Here is a 21,061-nt window from a genome sequence, read left to right as displayed (position 1 = left end):
TAGTAAATGCTGCACAGAACCTGTCTACATGTAATTATATACATATGGGGTTATGTAATAAATGGCACTAAATTTGCAGTAACCCATAGCAACCATTTTTTTACATATGGGCATAGACAAATGCTTAGGTAGTTTAGTCCCTTCAGTCTCTATGGTTAGGTCAACTGCCAGTCTGTATTAGGGTACTGGCATACCAGAATATTAGCCACAATAAATCTTCACTACCACGGGCAATTTGTGGCTGTTTCACAACAGCCACAAAGTAAGTCGCTGGTGAGAAAACATACAGTAAGTGGCGCTTCATTTTTCCTTGAGCGGCAACTTCGGTAACTTTGTAAAAACTAAGCACTGTGCATGTTTTCCCACTGGTGATTCACTTTATTGCGGGGAGATTAGTCGTCCACAGTAGTGAAGATTTATCGCGGGTTACTATAAACTAAAAAAAAATAAATACCTGTTTTTCTTGAACACACAGGTTTTTAACATTTTAAATATAATAATAAAAGTGCACTATGTGGGTCCTTTCTACAAATACTACTAATCTTGAAGCCCGCATTTTCTACACTTAAGCCACTCACTATTTTTTATTTACATTGCTGTTAAATTGACTAGGCAGCATATGCGAAAATCACTTTTTTTCGGCAGTGTCGGAGGGAACCTTTCAAAAAAGTCAAATGGCACAAATACTAAGACACTAGTTTAAAGATTTGTGAGAATGCAATTTTTTATTAAGGTTCTATACTGTTGAGAGGTCCAATAGTATTTATGGTCATCCTTAAAATGACCAATTAACCAAAATGCAAGGTGTCTACACATTACCATAAAACTTATTTCTTCTATCCAAAAATCTGCCTTTATATATTATTATAGAACTTTATATTGGTCTCATATTACATACCAAATATACAGTTTGTCTGGAAACTATATTATGTTCCTCAAGCAAATATATTACAGACCTAGCTACTCATACACAGTTGTAACATTCTTTGTACATCCTTTGTAACATAACTCTATTTTCAGTTATAACAAGTTTGGATAGTGGCCAATTTAGTTGCACTTAAGATAACATCACACAGGTAAAATATACTGGGCTTGCTTCACAAAAGAAGTATAATTCCTTAATGTTTCAAAAAAGGTCTACATGGTTGATTTAGTGGCTAGCTCCATTTAAGGAGTCCTCTACACTCCTAACTGGGTTCCTGGGTTGGTCAGGGGCATAGGATGGCAGTCAGACCTAAGCAATGTCAGCAGTGACTGCAAAAGGCTGCACTCCCAAGTACTGTGATATCCATAACATGCCCAGAAGATCAGTGCTTTGTGTTTAATAAGAAGTAATCAGGCTCTCAGGCAATGTCGTAAAAAAAAAAAAGTACGAAATAATATGGCTGCTAATGTAACAAAGGTGCACAGTTTGCCACAGGTCTAGACTCAGGCAAACTTTGTTTCTTTTATTACATTACCCCAATAATCATTCAGGGTATTGGTGAGATTATTAAAAAAACAAGAAAACCATGATTCTGGGCAAGATAATTCTCATTACTTAAGAAACTCTGTGTACATTCACAGCGAAACAGAATTGTACAATAATCAGTGGCTTTTGTAATTTTATTTTAACCCACATTGTGTAGCTACAGATTAATCATAATGATTGAGATTAATGGCCTCGGTAACAGCTACCATGCTATTAATGCAACCTTATTTGGTATAAATCAATGTATTATAAGGTTACAGAAGCCGCTCAGGTGACACATGATATGCAGTCCATTAAAAGAAAAGGTCTTGTTCTAGATATGTGGCGCAGGCGATCTTAACCAACCACAAAACACCCCTAATTAAGCTCTGCCATTAAGAATCCATACTTTTACATTTTCTAAAAGGAATTTTGCAGAGTACTACTTTATTTCTCTTATATTAAGATATAATTAAGGTGTATTTCATTGAGACTTCACTGAGACTTATCAACAGAGTTGGCTGTGGTGCCATTTAACTGCAGAAGGGAATCTGCAAATCCATATAGAAAGGATCACTAAAAAAAACTTTTTTTTATTGACAATTTTTAAATTTTCATATACATAACATAGTAGAGTACTGAAATAACACAAGGGTGATATTGTGGCCAGAATTTGTCACAACTATAAATAAGGAAAAGAAAGAAAATAAAGGAAGAAAAAATGACAAAGAAAACAAAAGAGAACAGAAAGAGGCAAAATATTGATATAAGAATTCTGCCATAAAGACCATTTACTAAGGTGTTTACTGAGCAAGTTTTCTGTTCCCATTGAGGTTGAATTGTTGTGGAGAAGATGCGCTGAATAAAGTTTAAATAGGGAGGCTGAGACCACCTTGTGACTCCTTATTGGATGCAAAACAATGCTATTGGGTTTAAGTAATGTTTTATTGATTTTTTAATAGACATAAGGTTATGGAGATCGAAATTATGGAAAGATCCCTTATCCGGAATACCCTTGGTCCCAAGCATTCTAGATAACGGGTCCTATACCTGTAGTAGAAAAAAATTATTTGGAATAAGTACAGGTATTCCGGATAAGGGGTCTTTCTGTAATTTGGATCTCCATACCTTAAGTCTACAAAAAAATCAATAAAACATTAATTAAACCCAATAGGATTGTTCTGCATCTAATAAGGATTATTTATATCTTAGTTGGGATCAATTACAAGGTATTGTTTTATTTCTACATAGAAAAAGGAAATCAGTTTTAAAATTTTGAATTATTTGCTTAAAATGGAGTCTATGGGAGACAGGCTTTCCGTAATTCGGAGCTTTCTGGATAACGGGGGTCCGGATAAGGGGTCCGATACCTGTATAAGAATTGCTATAAAATGTAGAGAACATTTGGTAGTAACATGGTATGAATGGCTGATAACCAAGAACCAACCAAGAAATCTCTTTAAAAGTTTTGTATTGTTCACATTTTCCTAACATTTAAAATTAGCATTATAGTGACTTTTGACAGAAAACCCAACCTTTATACCCAAATAAGAGATGACAGACTGTTGCCGCACAAACTTAAAAGAAGCCTTTAGCTTAGTCAGAATATTTAGGGGAATCCAAAAAGGTAAGGCTTCATTTTCGGTTGTAGTAATTTTGTAATAGGAAATATTTGAGAAATGGGTAAGTAATTGGAATAAGGTTGGTAGTGATATAGTAGGGTTAGTGAGTTAAGATAACAGGGATAATTTGTATGATTTCTGTATCGAATAACCAAGAATGTTTAGGTGTTATCTAATTGTTTCTGCTAAAGGTTCCATAAGTAGAACAGTGATTAATGGGGAAAGGGGCAGCCCTGACAAGTGCCATTTGTTAAGGGAAAAAAAGGAAGTCTGGCCATTGGCTCATATACAGTGGTGTGAAAAACTATTTGCCCCCTTCCTGATTTCTTATTCTTTTGCATGTTTGTCACACTTAAATGTTTCTGCTCATCAAAAACCGTTAACTATTAGTCAAAGATAACATAATTGAACACAAAATGCAGTTTTTAAATGAAGGTTTACGTTATTAAGGGAGAAAAAAAACTCCAAATCTACATGGCCCTGTGTGAAAAAGTGATTGCCCCCCTTGTTAAAAAATAACTTAACTGTGGTTTATCAATTTCAATTTTCAATTTCAATATCAATTTGTGTAGTCACCCCCAGGCCTGATTACTGCCACACCTGTTTCAATCAAGAAATCACTTAAATAGGAGCTACCTGACACAGAGAAGTAGCCCAAAAGCACTTCAAAAGCTAGACATCATGCCAAGATCCAAAGAAATTCAGGAACAAATGAGAACAAAAGTAATTGAGATCTATCAGTCTGGTAAAGGTTATAAAGCCATTTCTAAAGCTTTGGGACTCCAGCGAACCACAGTGAGAGCCATTATCCACAAATGGCAAAAACATGGAACAGTGGTGAACCTTCCCAGGAGTGGCCGGCCGACCAAAATTACCCCAAGAGCGCAGAGACAACTCATCCGAGAGACCACAAAAGACCCCAGGACAACATCTAAAGAACTGCAGGCCTCACTTGCCTCAATTAAGGTCAGTGTTCACGACTCCACCATAAGAGAGAGACTGGGCAAAAACGGCCTGCATGGCAGATTTCCAAGGCGCAAACCACTTTTAAGCAAAAAGAACATTATGGCTCGTCTCAATTTTGCTAAAAAACATCTCAATGATTGCCAAGACTTTTGGGAAAATATCTTGTGGACCGACGAGACAAAAGTTGAACTTTTTGGAAGGTGCGTGTCCCGTTACATCTGGCGTAAAAGTAACACAGCATTTCAGAAAAAGAACATCATACCAACAGTAAAATATGGTGGTGGTAGTGTGATGGTCGGGGGTTGTTTTGCTGCTTCAGGACCTGGAAGGCTTGCTGTGATAGATGGAACCATGAATTCTACTGTCTACCAAAAAATCCTGAAGGAGAATGTCCGGCCATCTGTTCGTCAACTCAAGCTGAAGCGATCTTGGGTGCTGCAGCAGGACAATGACCCAAAACAAACCAGCAAATCCACCTCTGAATGGCTGAAGAAAAACAAAATGAAGACTTTGGAGTGGCCTAGTCAAAGTCCTGACCTGAATCCTATTGAGATGTTGTGGCATGACCTTAAAAAGGCGGTTCATGCTAGAAAACCCTCAAATAAAGCTGAATTACAACAATTCTGCAAAGATGAGTGGGCCAAAATTCCTCCAGAGCGCTGTAAAAGACTCGTTGCAAGTTATCGCAAACGCTTGATTGCAGTTATTGCTGCTAAGGGTGGCCCAACCAGTTATTAGGTTCAGGGGGCAATTACTTTTTCACACAGGGCCATGTAGGTTTGGATTTTTTTTCTCCCTAAATAATAAAAACCCTGATTTAAAAACTGCATTTTGTGTTTACTTGTGTTATCTTTGACTAATAGTTAAATGTGTTTGATGATCAGAAACATTTAAGTGTGACAAACATGCAAAAAAATAAGAAATCAGGAAGGGGGCAAATAGTTTTTCACACCACTGTAGAAGCTGTTGGGTTTTTGTAATAACATGCTCTAGAAAAGGACCAGTGAAACCAAATTTTTGCAAAACCATTTCTAAGTATAGCCAGGAAACCCAATTAAAAGCTTTTTCTGCTTCAAAGACTACTAAGGTGCAGGAAGACTTAGGGGCACATCCACGAATCCGAATCACGAATGTGAAAAAATCGGATTGGAAACTAAAATTTCTGAAGATCGCAAATATCACGAAAATGCTTACGAAAAAATCGTATCAGTCACGATAATATCGTATTGGCGATCCGAAAGTCACGTAATTTTCGTACTGACCATTGTAAACAGCGGTAAAACCTTTCCGATTTTTTTGTGCAAACGTCCGAAAAAGTCGTGCGAAAATACGCTCGGAGCGTTCGTGCTTTTGTAAATGTGCCCCCTAGTCTGGTTAGCATGGATAGCTATATTTATAACTTTCCTTGTATTGTCAGGAGTTTGCCTGGTTGGTATAAACCAGTCTGATCATTTGATACCAGAAGTTTCAAAATGGGATTCAATCGGTTTGCCAGATTTTTTGCAAATAACTTTATATCACAGTTTAATAAGGACATTGCTCGGTAATTCACAACTGAAGTAGGATCTTTGTTAGGTTTTGGGATGGTTATGATAGTAGCCTGAGTAGTTCTTGTCTAGGAGATTGTTGGGACCGTAAGGAATTAAAAAGATTAGTTAAGGTTGGTGCTAGTGTAGCTGAAAAGGTTTTGTAACAGTTGTTTGAAAAGCCATCTGGTCCAGGGACTTTTTTGTTTTTAAGCATTTTAATAGTAGAAACCATTTCTTCTTGGGAAACTGGGGAGTTGAGAAATTGAATTTGGTTTGGTGATAGTGAAGTTAAAGAAAAGTTGGAAAGGAAGAATTTTGTGATGTTAATTGGGTCAGGTTGTACAGTAGGAGGACCATTTTTTAAATGATATAAATCAGAGTAACAATTGGCAAATTCTTGTACTACATCTATTAGGTTGGTTAGGTTTTTTCCCATCTGGGGTTTTGATAGAGAGAACTCTATTGGCAATTCTTGTATCTCTTAATTTACAGGCTAACAGTCTGCCACCCTTGTTCTCCTTAATATAATAAAGTTGTCTTGTTAACATAATTTGGTAGGCAACCTTCGACATATTCTTGGTATTGATTTGCTTCTTAGAGCAGCTACTTTATTGGACAGTTCTTCAGTTGGGTGGAATTTATGTTTCCTTGTGAGCTCAGCAAGTTTTGTGTTTAGCTCTACTAATCTGGCCAACTTATATTTTGATTCATTTACAGCAATGGATATAAAATTACATCTAATAAAGGCTTTATATGAACACAATAGCAAATCTGGATCTATTTGAGTTGAAGCATTAGTCTTAAAATAACCCCTTGTAAGTGTTATGTTTTGTACATGTTGTTTGTTTGATAAGATGGTACTGAATCTTAACTTAAAACTAATTCCAACCCCTTCCTCAAACTGGAAATTAAACAACTGGTGCGTGGTCCGACCAAGTAGCCACTTCTATAGAAGACTTCACAATTTCAGAAAGTGTATTTTTATCTGAAAGGATGACATCTATCATGGAGTAGGAGGAATAAACATGAGAGAAGAAAGAATAATCATACTCAGACGGGTGCCAAGCTCTCCACGCCCACATACAGCTCATATTGCCTTAGAATATTAGAAAATGCCTTTGATAAACGTAATGCCGAACACAAGGTATCGCCATTAGGTATTTGGTGATTATTAGGTGATTTGTCAATATATGGGTCTGGGGCCAGATTACAATCACCCATGATTAAATGTTTACTCCTAGCAGTACCTTATTTATAAAGCTAACTTGATCAGTATTTGGGGCATGCATGCCCAATTCAGTAGTTGTTTTATGTTTTTTGTGGACTATTTAGTCTTTTGATTAAGTGAGGGGCCAGGAAGGGGAAACTGCCATATAGCAGAACCCACAGTCCTAGCCCTCCCCCAGCGACCACAGGGTCTGCTGTATAGGTAGTTAAGCCACTGGCAGCCATGTTAGACTTTAACATCCCACTATCTGTCATAGGAGAGATTCAGTCTTAAAATTCCCAATAACCATATGTAAACTCAGTCTGATGGTCAGTTGCATGAAAGCCTTGTTACTTTTTGAGAATTAACGGAGGTGGGGTAAAGGTTTGTGAGAGGTAGAATGTAGACATTAGGTATGTCTGTGTAAAAATAACACATTTATATTTATTGATCAGATATTGTTTATGCACCTTTTTTACATACTGTAATCCCAACTGGATGAGATAATCAGAGAGTTCAAATTTTTTTGTTCAGTCAAAATGTTCCTATATGTGGAGGCCTACATTTACTTTTTAAATGGTACACAGGAATGTCCATGATAAAAACAAAGGTATGGGGGGCTCCTTATGGGCAACCTGTGTGCTTATGTTACATCAAACATAGTGAATTGTTCTTTTTGTATAAATCTTTTTTAATATTTTTTTAGAAAAATCATGTCTTAGAAAGTGGCATTACCACTTTCTACAAATACAGTCAAGGTGAACACAACACTTTGTATAATTACCATATCTTTCCAGACACCAGGTGACAAGAGGATATGCACTGATGCTGGAAAAAAGGACAATGCACCAGCAGAATAGGGAGAAAAGCCAGCCAAGCTATGGTGTTCCTTGCCAAGGGAGGTGGTAATGAGCGATTAATTGGGGATTAAACATTAGCTAGATATCTTATAAGAAAAAAAATCAATTTTCATGTTATGATCATTAAATGAACTTCAGCAGATGATGTAGCTCAACTGGTATTTTTTTTAAACTAAGATTTCTATTCCCCTGTGTTGTCAGAGATTTTCTGAGAGAAAAGAAATGTAATAAAATGCAGAATTGTGGGCTATATCTTTCTATTGTTCCCACTGAAAATGTCCCACTGAAAATAACTGCAAGGTATCAGTTGTGATTCTTTTTTTCTTTTAATCTTGCTCTGAAAATTTTTGTATGAAAATATCCTGAGCTTTATATATACCTTTTGTAAACACATATGGTTGCCACCTGTCTGATTTTGACTTGGACAATCCAGTTTATGGTAGGGCTGTCCAGGTCAAAACTGCCTGCCTGGTTTTCCCAATTTGGAAAACTGGGCAGGATTCTCGAATATTGATGCAGCGATTGGCCAATCGCGACTCATAGTCCTGCCAGCATGGCCCAACCCAATGATGTCACTACTCCACCCAATGATGTCACGCTCCACCTCCCTGTCTAGAGTTCCTGGGAAGGAGAGGTGGAAACCCATAGACACAGGAAAGGGTTAAGCAGAATTTGACCGTAATGGATTATATACGAGTAAAGCAGGCTGTTGTTTTAAGCTTAGTGTGAACTTTACCCATTGTAATGTATCTCTGCTACATGCTACACTATTCCACTGAACACTACTTTGTCTATATATATTTATATCAGTTGTACTGGCTGATACATTATATAGCTTTAAGAAGGAGCTGGATGGATTCTTAGCAAGTGAGGGAATACAGGGTTATGGGAGATAGCTCTCAGTACAAGTGAGGGAATACAGGGGTAGGGGAGATAGCTCTCAGTACAAGTGAGGGAATACAGGGTTATGGGAGATAGCTCTCAGTACAAGTGAGGGAATACAGGGTTATGGGAGATAGCTCTCAGTACAAGTGAGGGAATACAGGGTTATGGGAGATAGCTCTCAGTACAAGTGAGGGAATACAGGGTTATGGGAGATAGCTCTCAGTACAAGTGAGGGAATACAGGGTTATGGGAGATAGCTCTCAGTACAAGTGAGGGAATACAGGGGTAGGGGGGATAGCTCTCAGTACAAGTGAGGGAATACAGGGGTAGGGGAGATAGCTCTCAGTACAAGTGAGGGAATACAGGGTTATGGGAGATAGCTCTCAGTACAAGTGAGGGAATACAGGGTTATGGGAGATAGCTCTCAGTACAAGTGAGGGAATACAGGGTTATGGGAGATAGCTCTCAGTACAAGTGAGGGAATACAGGGGTAGGGGGGATAGCTCTCAGTACAAGTGAGGGAATACAGGGGTATGGGAGATAGCTCTCAGTACAAGTGAGGGAATACAGGGGTATGGGAGATAGCTCTCAGTACAAGTGAGGGAATACAGGGGTAGGGGAGATAGCTCTCAGTACAAGTGAGGGAATACAGGGGTATGGGAGATAGCTCTCAGTACAAGTGAGGGAATACAGGGGTATGGGAGATAGCTCTCTGTACAAGTGAGGGAATACAGGGTTATGGGAGATAGCTCTCAGTACAAGTGAGGGAATACAGGGTTATGGGAGATAGCTCTCAGTACAAGTGAGGGAATACAGGGTTATGGGAGATAGCTCTCAGTACAAGTGAGGGAATACAGGGGTAGGGGGGATAGCTCTCAGTACAAGTGAGGGAATACAGGGGTATGGGAGATAGCTCTCAGTACAAGTGAGGGAATACAGGGTTATGGGAGATAGCTCTTAGTACAAGTGAGGGAATACAGGGTTATGGGAGATAGCTCTCAGTACAAGTGAGGGAATACAGGGGTATGGGAGATAGCTCTCAGTACAAGTGAGGGAATACAGGGGTATGGGGGATAGCTCTCAGTACAAGTGAGGGAATACAGGGGTAGGGGGGATAGCTCTCAGTACAAGTGAGGGAATACAGGGTTATGGGAGATAGCTCTTAGTACAAGTGAGGGAATACAGGGTTATGGGAGATAGCTCTCAGTACAAGTGAGGGAATACAGGGGTATGGGAGATAGCTCTCAGTACAAGTGAGGGAATACAGGGTTATGGGAGATAGCTCTCTGTACAAGTGAGGGAATACAGGGTTATGGGAGATAGCTCTCTGTACAAGTGAGGGAATACAGGGTTATGGGAGATAGCTCTTAGTACAAGTTGATCCAGGGACTGGTCCGATTGCCATCTTGGAGTCAGGAAGGAATTTTTTCCCCTCTGCGGCAAATTAGAGAGGCTTCAGATGGGGTTTTTGCCTTCCTCTGGATCAACTAGTAGTTAGGCAGGTTATATATAGGCATTATGTTTGAACGTGATGGACGTATGTCTTTTTTCAACCCAACTTACTATGTTACTATATACACACACACATTCTGTATATAAATGCAACTGATACTGTATGTTAGCAAACTAATACCAACAACTGTGTATTAGCAAACTATCATGAGGTAGTGTAGTCATTTAATAAAATATGTCCTTTTGAAAAATTGCTTTACTAAATGTAATTTCAAATGTGGTTTACAGAGCTTGTGTGTGATGAATACACCTACTAAAACCAATATGCAAAGGCAAACAAAACAAAAGAAAATAAGCAATAAATTATCTTGTAAATGACAATATATAAATAAAAATGTCAATTAACTGGAATTGTTATTTTTGTTTTTTTTTTATTTCTTTCAGAGAACAAAAAGTATGTCAACTTAATACAAAACACAGCTATGGCTAGAAAAGCCACAGTGCAAATATCCCAGTGTGGTTTACCGCCGCATCAGAAGCACTAATGAATCATACCAACTTCAATTGCCAACACTAAAATTACTTCTCCTACATTCATGCTGCTCTTTAAAACAATCTTTCTCTAAGGTATTATTATTATTATTTCCTACCATTGTGCATGATTTAAACAGGCATTTCAGTTGTTCCAATTCAATTTATGCTGCAACTTACATTGGCTATGCAGTATGTGAAACAGTGGTTTTTAAATCAGGGATGTCGGTCTCAAGGCAGGCATTGGGAAATGAGGGTGCTGGGAATTACTGTTGCTACAAAGCTGTAATGCGACAAGCTTGTCAACCCTGATTTATGAATGCCAATAAAAGTCTAAATTGCAATGGTGAACGGGTGCTCACATGGATACAATTCCAAACTCCTCTCTGCTTTCAGAAGGGTGCTTGAATCCCAATTATTGCAGGAACAGCCTTGCCCATATCAGTTTGCTCCAAGAGCCTTTGGTGTTAAGAGACACAAAGGAAGCTGGTGCAGGGCCTAAAGCAGTGGTGCCCAAGACATTGATCGTGGTCTACCAGTAGACCACAACCAGCATATACCACATCCATGCGCTTTTATATGTGTTGTCTCACAAGATTAGACTTGTAAAGCTGGCCATACACGCACCGATAATATCGTACGAAACCAGTTTCGTATGATATTCAGTGCGTGTATGGCAAGTCGGTGAGTCGACCGATATCGCAGGAGGCAGCTGATATCGGTCAACTCGCCGATCGGGCCGGTTTAAAGATTTTGATCGGGCACCATAGAAGGCGCCTGAGCAAAATCTGTCTTCGGGGCTGAATCGGCAGAAGGAGGTAGAAATCCTATTGTTTCTACCTCCTTATCTGCCGTTTCAGCCCTGAACGGTTAGTGGCGGGTTGTACAATCTTTCGTGTGACCGATGGTCGATCTAAATTCTCCACGTGTGTCGCCACCTTAACATTGCGATTAGCTGTCAGACAGGAACCAAGGAGCTGGACCTTATTGGCACTGTGGGATGTTTAAGCAGTAATCCAGGACTGAGGACACAGTGTGACAAAGTCTGGTCAGCCCTGGCCTAAAGGAACCAAAGGCCACCTATTGTAATGTACGTACTTTATGCAAATATGTTCAGCACAAGCATGGCCCTGAAAATACACATTCTTTTTTTTAAGGTGAATCCAAAATAGAGTTTACATTATAAAATGAAATAGAAAGAACAATGCCTTCAGAACATACAATGAATTAACATTGTAATAAACCAAGCAGGCAGTAGAAATGTACTGATGTAAGTAGTATTGACTAGGAACTGACTAGGAACAAGGCCAAGATTATGCACAGACACAATTTGAGATTGAGCCAAACACCATAAAATACTGTACTTTTGTTAAACATTTTATTCTCTATTGTAATGCTCAGCTCTACTGGACATATGTTTCATAATTTTATATTTCATTCCACACTTTACTTCATTCCTTACAATAATCCCTTGCAAAATCTTGCCAGATACATCTTATTGAAAGAACAAATTTCTTTTCTACGTACTAGTCCACTCATTAATCATCTTCTGCCTAGATGCATTTTTTTTAGGAATTCAATACCCCACATCATCAGACATTGCCCTACCCTTCAGAATTTAAATGGTGAGTTTAAAACTCACCTCTTCCATGAAACTTACACAGTATCCTAATAACTTCAACCATGTCCTATACACCAGACATTGCTGCACATAATATATTAACTTTCATCTAAACATATATACCACAACATGTCTTAACACACACACATACACGTAGAGTTTAAATTTATATATATTTAATTTTCTACCATTCCCAGCTACAGTCAGGTGGTCCCAGTGGTGGCCAATAAAAGGGCAACCATTTGGGAGTTTTAACCTTGAAAGCAAGTTGCAGGTAAAACGCAGTCCCTTTGTAAAATATATAATGAAGCAACAGAGTTCTTAAAGGAAAACTATACCCCCAAAACAATGTAGGTCTCTATATAAAAATATATTGCATAAACCAGCTCATATGTAAAACCCTGCTTCATCTAAATAAACCATTTTCATACATAGTAGTATGTGCCATTGGGTACTCCTAATTCTTAAAATAGCAGCCCCTGGCATCATAGGATTCACAGTGCACACAAACAAACCAAGGCACACATACATGCTAGGTCACATCAGCCAATTAATGGACAAAGTTCTGTCTTTTGCTTCCACACTACCTCCTGTTATAGTTGTTGCATTATTTCTGGTCATGCGATATCTGAGGGAGCACACAGCCCATAATATCCAAACACATCCCAAACTCCACACAAAAATTTAAAAGAAAAATCACATTTTTATTCATTAGTCCATATTAAAAACATGCAAACCCCACAAAATGCCACACAGCCCGTCACTAAATGATGGATCAAGGGAAAGTATGTAAAAGGGCAATATTTACTGATATATATATTCCAGTTTGATAATAATATAAACTATCTGTTAGTAATGTATTTATTCTGGGGGTTTAGTTTTCCTTTAATGAATCAGATGAAAGTGAGTGTAGGACTGGCCAGACCAGGAATGACTTTGACGTACTTGGCCATCTTGAAGTATATCGCAATATATGGACAAAGAATTCCAGGTTCATTTTAAAGCAAGGGCATTTTTGGTTGCATAATGCACAAAATGTCCTAATTGATAATGGGTGAGTGCAGAAGATCTCCTGTCTTCTTAAAAAACAAAGCCAGTGCTGTATTCTGTAAGCAAAGTACCATCTTAATTCTATTTAATACACCTGTTGGTCATCACTTTATTTGGAAATAGCAACTTCCATTTCATAAACATGCAAAATAATGAATAAGAAATATTTACCCATTCTTCCTCATCATAGTCTGAAAGGTGAGGTATGGAATCTTGCCTTGTTATTTGGTGCAAGTTATCCTGCTCATCTGTCTTATTGTCTTCTGTGTCACTCAGAGGATCAGTAAGCTTTTTGTTGGCGCAACTTGGCCTTGCCGTGGATAGTGCCAAAAGAGCATTGCTGATAAGCTGATCCTTGAATGAACGAACAAATCGCTCCGTCTACAAAAAAAAATGACAGTATACAAATTGCCATTTGAACATATCCATTTTATATCCAATATCCTGTTTTAAATTTTAACCTTGAAAAAGACCCCAAGCAGGGGCCAAAGTGACAGTGAAGGAAATGTATGGACTATGCACCTTAAGAATCATGGATGTTTCAGCGCAGACCACCTGTATTTTATGTATTATACCTTTCTTGGGATGTAGTCATTCAGCTTTGAGGAGGGCAGCTTTTACAATAAATATGTCATGTGTGCAGATGTATATATAACATTGTAATAATATATTAAAATCCCAGCTGTACCGCATCACATGATTTACTAAAACTTTATTATAAAAAATTAATTTCTCCCACTTTACAATATAAAGATATTATCACTTTGGCATTACATAATATTGTATTTGGCCTTTACATGGTCATGAAGCTTTTTTGATAACTTCTGATATCCTTATATTTGGCCTAAACAACAGATTTACTAATCCACGAACGGACCGAAAGCGTTCGAATGCGTTTTTTCGTAATGATCAGTATTTTTGCGATTTTTTCGTCCGCGTTGTGACTTTTTCGTATGTTCAGCGACTTTTTTGCGCCGCTGCGACTTTTTCGTATATTTTCTGCCCTGAAAAAGTCGTGACAAATACGAAAAATTGCAACGGCGCCGAAAAAGTCGCAAAATTTTCGTTTACAATACGATTTTTTCCCTTTCGGGATTCAGATTCGTGGATTAGTAAATCTGCTCCTAATGATTGCCAGCATTTGGAATTTAAGCACATTGACAGCCAATGCAGAACATGTTAAATTGCTTTGAGCAAACACCATTTTGACAGTTTTTTTTAAACATACCATTAAATCTGATGGCAGAAAATAACAGGCTGAAGTAAGTAAAACATTTGTTATGTACAGGTTTGTGATCCCTTATCTGGAAACCCGTTATCCAGTGAGGTTCTGAATTCCGGCCATCTCCCATAGACTCCATTATAAGCAAATAATTCAAATTTTTAAAAATGATTTCCTTTTTCTCTGTAATAATAAAACAGTACCATGTACTTGATCCCAACTAAGATATAAATAATCCTTATTGAGGGCAGAACAGTCCTATTGGGTTTATTCCGTATTTAAATGATTTTTAGCAGACTTAAATTGTGGAGATTGAAATTACAGAAAGATCCCTTATCTGGAAAACCCCAGGTCCTGAGCATTCTGGATAACCGGTCCTATACCTTAACTATGTTTTTTTTCCTGTACATATATTTTAAGTGTGTTAAATCCACTGCTGTATTAGTTCCACTGCCCCCTTGTGTCTGTCGAAAAAATATATTGCTACCTATGACATACATGAGTTTAAGCCTAACATGTTAATGACATTCATTGCTAGCTGAGACCATGGCTGTCAAATAAATTGAAGCAGTATTTGACTTGACTTGCATAAGAAAAATATTAAAATCATTTCAGTTTTAAGGGCTGCCATTAACAAGTCACTTAGCAGTTTTACTATCCAGATAGGATTGTAAGAACTTTCATGGCTTCCGCAGAAATAAAATGTCAGTCTTCTTTTTGCCAGCTGAATCCCAAATGCATGTTATTTTTAATAATGTATAAAGTGGATAGTAAAATAATTCAACATCACTGCCTTACAGTATTACTCTTGCTATTTAGAGATGTTTGTGTCGCACAGATTCAGCTGAATAGCCACTTTCAGCCAAACTGGGATGCTGGAAGGAAGGGACTGGCTCTGAGGTTAAGATTCAGCATATTCCATTGGGCAGTTAATATTGTTAATGCAATTAATACCATATTAGAGAAAAAAGCCACAATAACTTAAGCATATTGATTATCTTTCAGCAGTACTGTGCTCTGCTACACAGTACTCATTAATTTAATAATGCCAGTGCTTTAATTAGCAGAACTTAATAAATAATAATTCACCTGAAAGTAACAGTAAACTCATTAAACACATGATGAGAGCCAGCATAGTGGCCATCCAGAGGCAGTCTTACTATGAGCATAAATATATTTCTAACATGTGGATTCTTGGAACTTCTAGGTACTACAGTGGAGGAAATAATTATTTGACCCCTCACTGATTTTGTAAGTTTGTCCAATGACAAAGAAATGAAAAGTCTCAGAACAGTATCATTTCAATGGTAGGTTTATTTTAACAGTGGCAGATAGCACATCAAAAGGAAAATCGAAAAAATAACTTTAAATAAAAGATAGCAACTGATTTGCATTTCATTGAGTGAAATAAGTTTTTGAACCCCTACCAACCATTAAGAGTTCTGGCTCCCACAGAGTGGTTAGACACTTCTACTCAATTAGCCAACCTCATTAAGGACACCTGTCTTAACTAGTCACCTGTATAAAAGACACCTGTCCACAGAATCAATCAATCAAGCAGACTCCAAACTCTCCAACATGGGAAAGACCAAAGAGCTGTCCAAGGATGTCAGAGACAAAATTGTAGACCTGCACAAGGCTGGAATGGGCTACAAAACCATTAGCAAGAATCTGGGAGAGAAGGTGACAACAGAATATCCAAGGCTATTGTGATACTAATATCTACAGTTAGTACTAGTGGTTGTATTTATAGTTTATGTATGTGAGTATAGATTGGTAGGTGTGGGTTAGGTGTGCTGGGTTTACTTGGATGGGTTGAACTTGATGGACACAGGTCTTTTTTCAACCCTATGTAACTATGTAACTATGTTGGTGCGATTGTTGGAAAATGGAAGGAGCACAAAATGACCATCAATCGACCTCGCTCTGGGGCTCCACGCAAGATCTCACCTCGTGGGGTGTCAATGATTCTGAGAAAGGTGAAAAAGCATCCTAGAACTACACGGGAGGAGTTAGTTACTGACCTCAAATTAGCAGGGACCACAGTCACCAAGAAAACCATTGGAAACACATTACACCGCAATGGATTAAAATCCTGCAGGGCTCGCAAGGTCCCCCTGCTCAAGAAGGCACATGTGCAGGCCCGTCTGAAGTTTGCCAATGAACACCTGAATGATTCTGTGAGTGACTGGGAGAAGGTGCTGTGGTCTGATGAGACCAAAATAGAGCTCTTTGGCATTAACTCAACTCGCTGTGTTTGGAGGAAGAAAAATGCTGCCTATGACCCCCAAAACACCGTCCCCACCATCAAGCATGGGGGTGGAAACATTTTGCTTTGGGGGTGTTTTTCTGCTAAGGGCACAGGACAACTTATTCGCATTAACGGGAAAATGGACGGAGCCATGTATCGTGAAATCCTGAACGACAACCTCCTTCCCTCTGCCAGGAAACTGAAAATGGGTCGTGGATGGGTGTTCCAGCACGACAATGACCCAAAACATACAGCAAAGGCAACAAAAGAGTGGCTCAAGAAGAAGCACATTAAGGTCATGGAGTGGCCTAGTCAGTCTCCGGACCTTAATCCAATAGAAAACCTATGGAGGGAGCTCAAGCTCAGAGTTGCACAGAGACAGAAACCTTAGGGATTTAGAGATGATCTGCAAAGAGGAGTGGGACCAACATTCCTCCTAAAATGTGCGCAAACTTGCTCATCAATTACAAGAAACGTTTGACCTCTGTGCTTGCAAACAAGGGTTTTTCCACTAAGTATTAAGTCTTTTTTTGTTAGAGGGTTCAAAAACTTATTTCACTCAATGAAATGCAAATCAGTTGCTATCTTTTATTTAAAGTTATTTTTTCGATTTTCCTTTTGATGTGCTATCTGCCACTGTTAAAATAAACCTACCATTGAAATGATACTGTTCTGAGACTTTTCATTTCTTTGTCATTGGACAAACTTACAAAATCAGTGAGGGGTCAAATAATTATTTCCTCCACTGTATATAGAGTTGCCACTAGTGATGAGCGAAATTATTTGGCAAGAATGGATTCATGACCAAAAATTGTTGCAAGCGTCAAACAAAATTGTTGCACACGTCATTCTTTTTGATGCTTGCAACAATTTTTTGGTGCGTACATAAAAAAATTTTTTGCCACGCAACATTTTTGCTGTTTCTCAAATGTTTTTGTCATTTCGCGGATCTTTTCAAAGATTCACAAATTTTTCAGAAAAGCGAAACAGGACAGATTCACTCATCACTAGTTGCCACCTTTCCAGGATATAAATATCTACCTTCCTATTTCTGTTATATTTCTTTCCTGTTAATTAAATTACAGTCTGCCTATTGTTTACTAATTTGAATAGTGTGTCCTTGTTATAAAAGTTATCGGGTACTTTGAAGTTCTTTGGGGCCAGAAGTGCAGAAAGTAGTAAGGTGAAACTGGCTTCATATTTAGTGCCAGAGATAGCAGAAACCAGAGATATATCTTGAAACAACAGGCAAAAAGTATGTTCAGCACAAGCCCTATTAATTCAGCTAATGTTAAATAGGGGTGTATGATGTCATGCAAGGGCAGAGTCTGAAAAAATGTTATGGGTGCCCAAAGTTATATAATTATATAGCATAAATCCATATTGGTCATAAAAACAACCCTGTTGGGTTTATTTAATGTTTGGTTATTTTTAATAGACTTAAAGGTATTGTAAAATAATTCCTTTGTAGGTTTTACATAATTTAAATAGTGTGTGTGTGTGTGTGTGTGTGTGTGTGTGTGTGTGTGTGTGTGTGTGTGGGGACCCATAGCATAACCACATAGGGAGGGAAATCCCTATTCTTTTAGTTGCTAGGTAGAAGTCTTTGGGGGGTTATGTAATAAAAGGCACTAAGTTTGCCCAGGAGCAGTAACCAATAGCAACTAAACAGCAGGTAGGCTTTACTGGTCACCTGTTAGTTGCCTTTTATTACCTATGGGGGTTTGTATCTAAGCTACTTATTGACTTATCATTGCAATTGGCCCATAAAGTTAATGACAACTTCTTGTCACACTTTAATAAAGTAATTAGAAAGGGGTGGTTCTTACTCTTTGGCCTCCATCTCTTAACTCAGATGGACGTGTGCAGGGGAGCCTGATGTCAACAAGGCCCAGTAAGAAGTAAGTGCCCTATTGGGAGAACCCTTTTAGAGGAGTCATGGAACAAGGACCCAGTGAACAAGGTCTAGTCAGATAGGCAAGCACGGTGGTTTAGTGGGTAGCACTTCTGCCTTGGAGTCCTGATTTCAATCCTAGCCAAGGCACTATCTTGCAAGGAGTTTGGCCTTGATTGTATAGTAAGACATTCGAACCTCAAAGATCTGTGAGTAAACAATGTTGTTTCATTTTCAAGTACCTCTGTCGACCTTTTGTTTCTTTTGGCATCAGAGAGGTGTAGTTGCACAGCACCCTCTCCCTTCCTCCTCCACTAAGCAAGGGCCCAATTGGGAAGAGGAGTCCAGAGTGACCCATGTTCTACAATAACTAGCTGGTGCATTTTAGGCCAAGATATGGTTACATATGCTTAGTGAAACTTGATTTGCAATAACAGCTGTGCCAGACAGGAAAAATGCATCACAGTATGGAATCTCAATTCATTAAGGGTAAAAAGTGCAGCTTCACCAAACATCCTAAGCATGGTATGGGCAATACTTCCAACTCTACACTATTTCTGTTTTGCTTTCCACTTCTTCCATTTAGATGCACTTTGTAATTGGGATAGTTTCCTGGGAATATGTAGGATTAATATTCCTAGCATTTGTTACAAGCAGTGGTGCATTTCTACAAATCTTTTATTTAATGATAATTAGAAGATTCTCAACCAACTTATTTTCATTATTTCATTAAATCTGTTATTGGAATTGGATGCTGCATTATGCCTTTTATGTACTTTTTAGCCTAAGATAAATGCTTATGGAGTTGCCATGGTAATTAACAAAAGTAGAGAAAAAAATCACAGTAGGCATCCACAAAAACGTTCAAATCCAGCAGAGCTGGGTCTCATTTTATTAATTTAAGCATCAAAGTGTTAACTAAATAAATATTATAGCACATTTATTTTTTAATTATTGACCTAATAAAAAATACAATACAAAAGCAATTAATAGCATGAGGCCAATATTAGCAATAATGTAAAAACATGATTTTCTCATAAAAACAGAAAACTGTATTTTATAGAAGATAGTGAATTATGGATGGTTAATATTGCAATCTAATGAATACAAATGTGCATGTTTCTGTGTTAAATGAATGAATGGTGAATTAGGTACCCCAGGTATGGGATCCCTTATCAAGAAACCCACTATCAAGAAAGCTCCATATGGGAAGACCATGTCCCATAGAGTGTATTTTAAGCAAATTCTAATTTTTAAAAATAGATACATAGTTACATAGGGTTGAAAAAAGACCATTGTCCATCAAGTTCAACCCATCCGAGTAAACCCAGCACACAACCTATACTTACCAATCTATACACTCACATACATAAACTATATATACAACCACTAGTACTAACTGTAGATATTAGTATCACAATAGCCTTGGATATTCTGCTTGTTCAAAAACTCATCCAGGCCCCTCTTAAAGGCATTAACAGAATCTGCCATTAACACATCACTAGGAAGGGCATTCCCCAACCTCACTGCCCTCACCGTGAAAAACCACCTACACTGCTTCAAATGGAAGCTCTGTTCCTCTAATCTAAAGGGGTGACCTCTGGTGCGTTGATTGTTTTTATGGGAAAAAAGAACATCCCCCATCTGCCTATAATCCCCTCTAATGTACTTGTACAGAGTAATCATGTCCCCTCGCAAGCGTCTCTTTTCCAGAGAAAACAACCCCAACCTCGACAGTCTAACCTCATAGCTTAAATCTTCCATCCCCTTTACCAGTTTAGTTGCACATCTCTGCACTCTCTCCAGCTCATTAATATCCCTCTTAAGGACTGGAGCCCAAAACTGCACTGCATACTCAAGGTGAGGCCTTACCAGGGACCTTGAGTCAATGCCCTTTTTTATACAAGACAGCACTTTAAAAATAATTTCATTTTCCTCTGTAATAATACAAGAGTATATTGTATTTTCTAGTAAATTAACTGCATGTATTCATATTAGTGGCAAAGCAATCCTATTGATTAAATGTGTTTTTGCAGACTTGAGGTATGGTTATACAAACTACAAAAGACCCCTTATCCCAAAAACACTATAGTTCCCAAGCATTCCAGATAATAGATCCAACACCTGCAATGAACTGTACCCTAGAATAAATTTAAATGGGAAATTTTCTAATTTATTTGAAATAAGAATCAAATTCTCTCCCAACTAAGCAGATACAGCAAACACTTAAAAACACTGCTCTCAATATTTGTAGGATTGAACAACTTAAGCTTTTTGAAAAGTAAACATAATCAATTAAAAAATATGCAGCCTTTTTTATTGTAATAACATGGTTTGGAACAGTTACCTAAGCCTGGCCCCTCATCTGGCTCACTAATTTGAGACGCAAAAAATATGAAACAGTATGAAACAGCCTGCCTTCAGCCTGCATCCTCCTAATCCCACAATTCCCTGCACATGTTATCAAAGTGCAGTGCATTATGGTTTATATAGTTCCTACGTGCTGTGTGTAAGCTGTGGA

General features: G+C 38.1%; 1 protein-coding gene across 7 annotated transcripts in view; it reads right to left on the bottom strand.

Moving 5' to 3' along the window:
• inpp4b (inositol polyphosphate-4-phosphatase type II B) overlaps window positions 1-21,061 on the bottom strand; it is a 351,939-nt gene that overhangs the window by 61,679 nt on the left and 269,199 nt on the right. For all 7 annotated transcript variants that reach the window (XM_031895514.1, XM_012955594.3, XM_012955592.3 and 4 more), the window contains one exon: window positions 13,345-13,554. In XM_031895514.1, coding sequence (XP_031751374.1) covers window positions 13,345-13,554 — 210 coding nt within the window. The remainder of the gene's footprint in view (window positions 1-13,344; window positions 13,555-21,061) is intronic.

Source organism: Xenopus tropicalis, chromosome 1 (assembly GCF_000004195.4).
Source record: "Xenopus tropicalis strain Nigerian chromosome 1, UCB_Xtro_10.0, whole genome shotgun sequence".
In the NCBI taxonomy this organism is placed as follows: domain Eukaryota; kingdom Metazoa; phylum Chordata; class Amphibia; order Anura; family Pipidae; genus Xenopus; species Xenopus tropicalis.
This window is presented reverse-complemented; position numbering and strand designations above follow the sequence as displayed.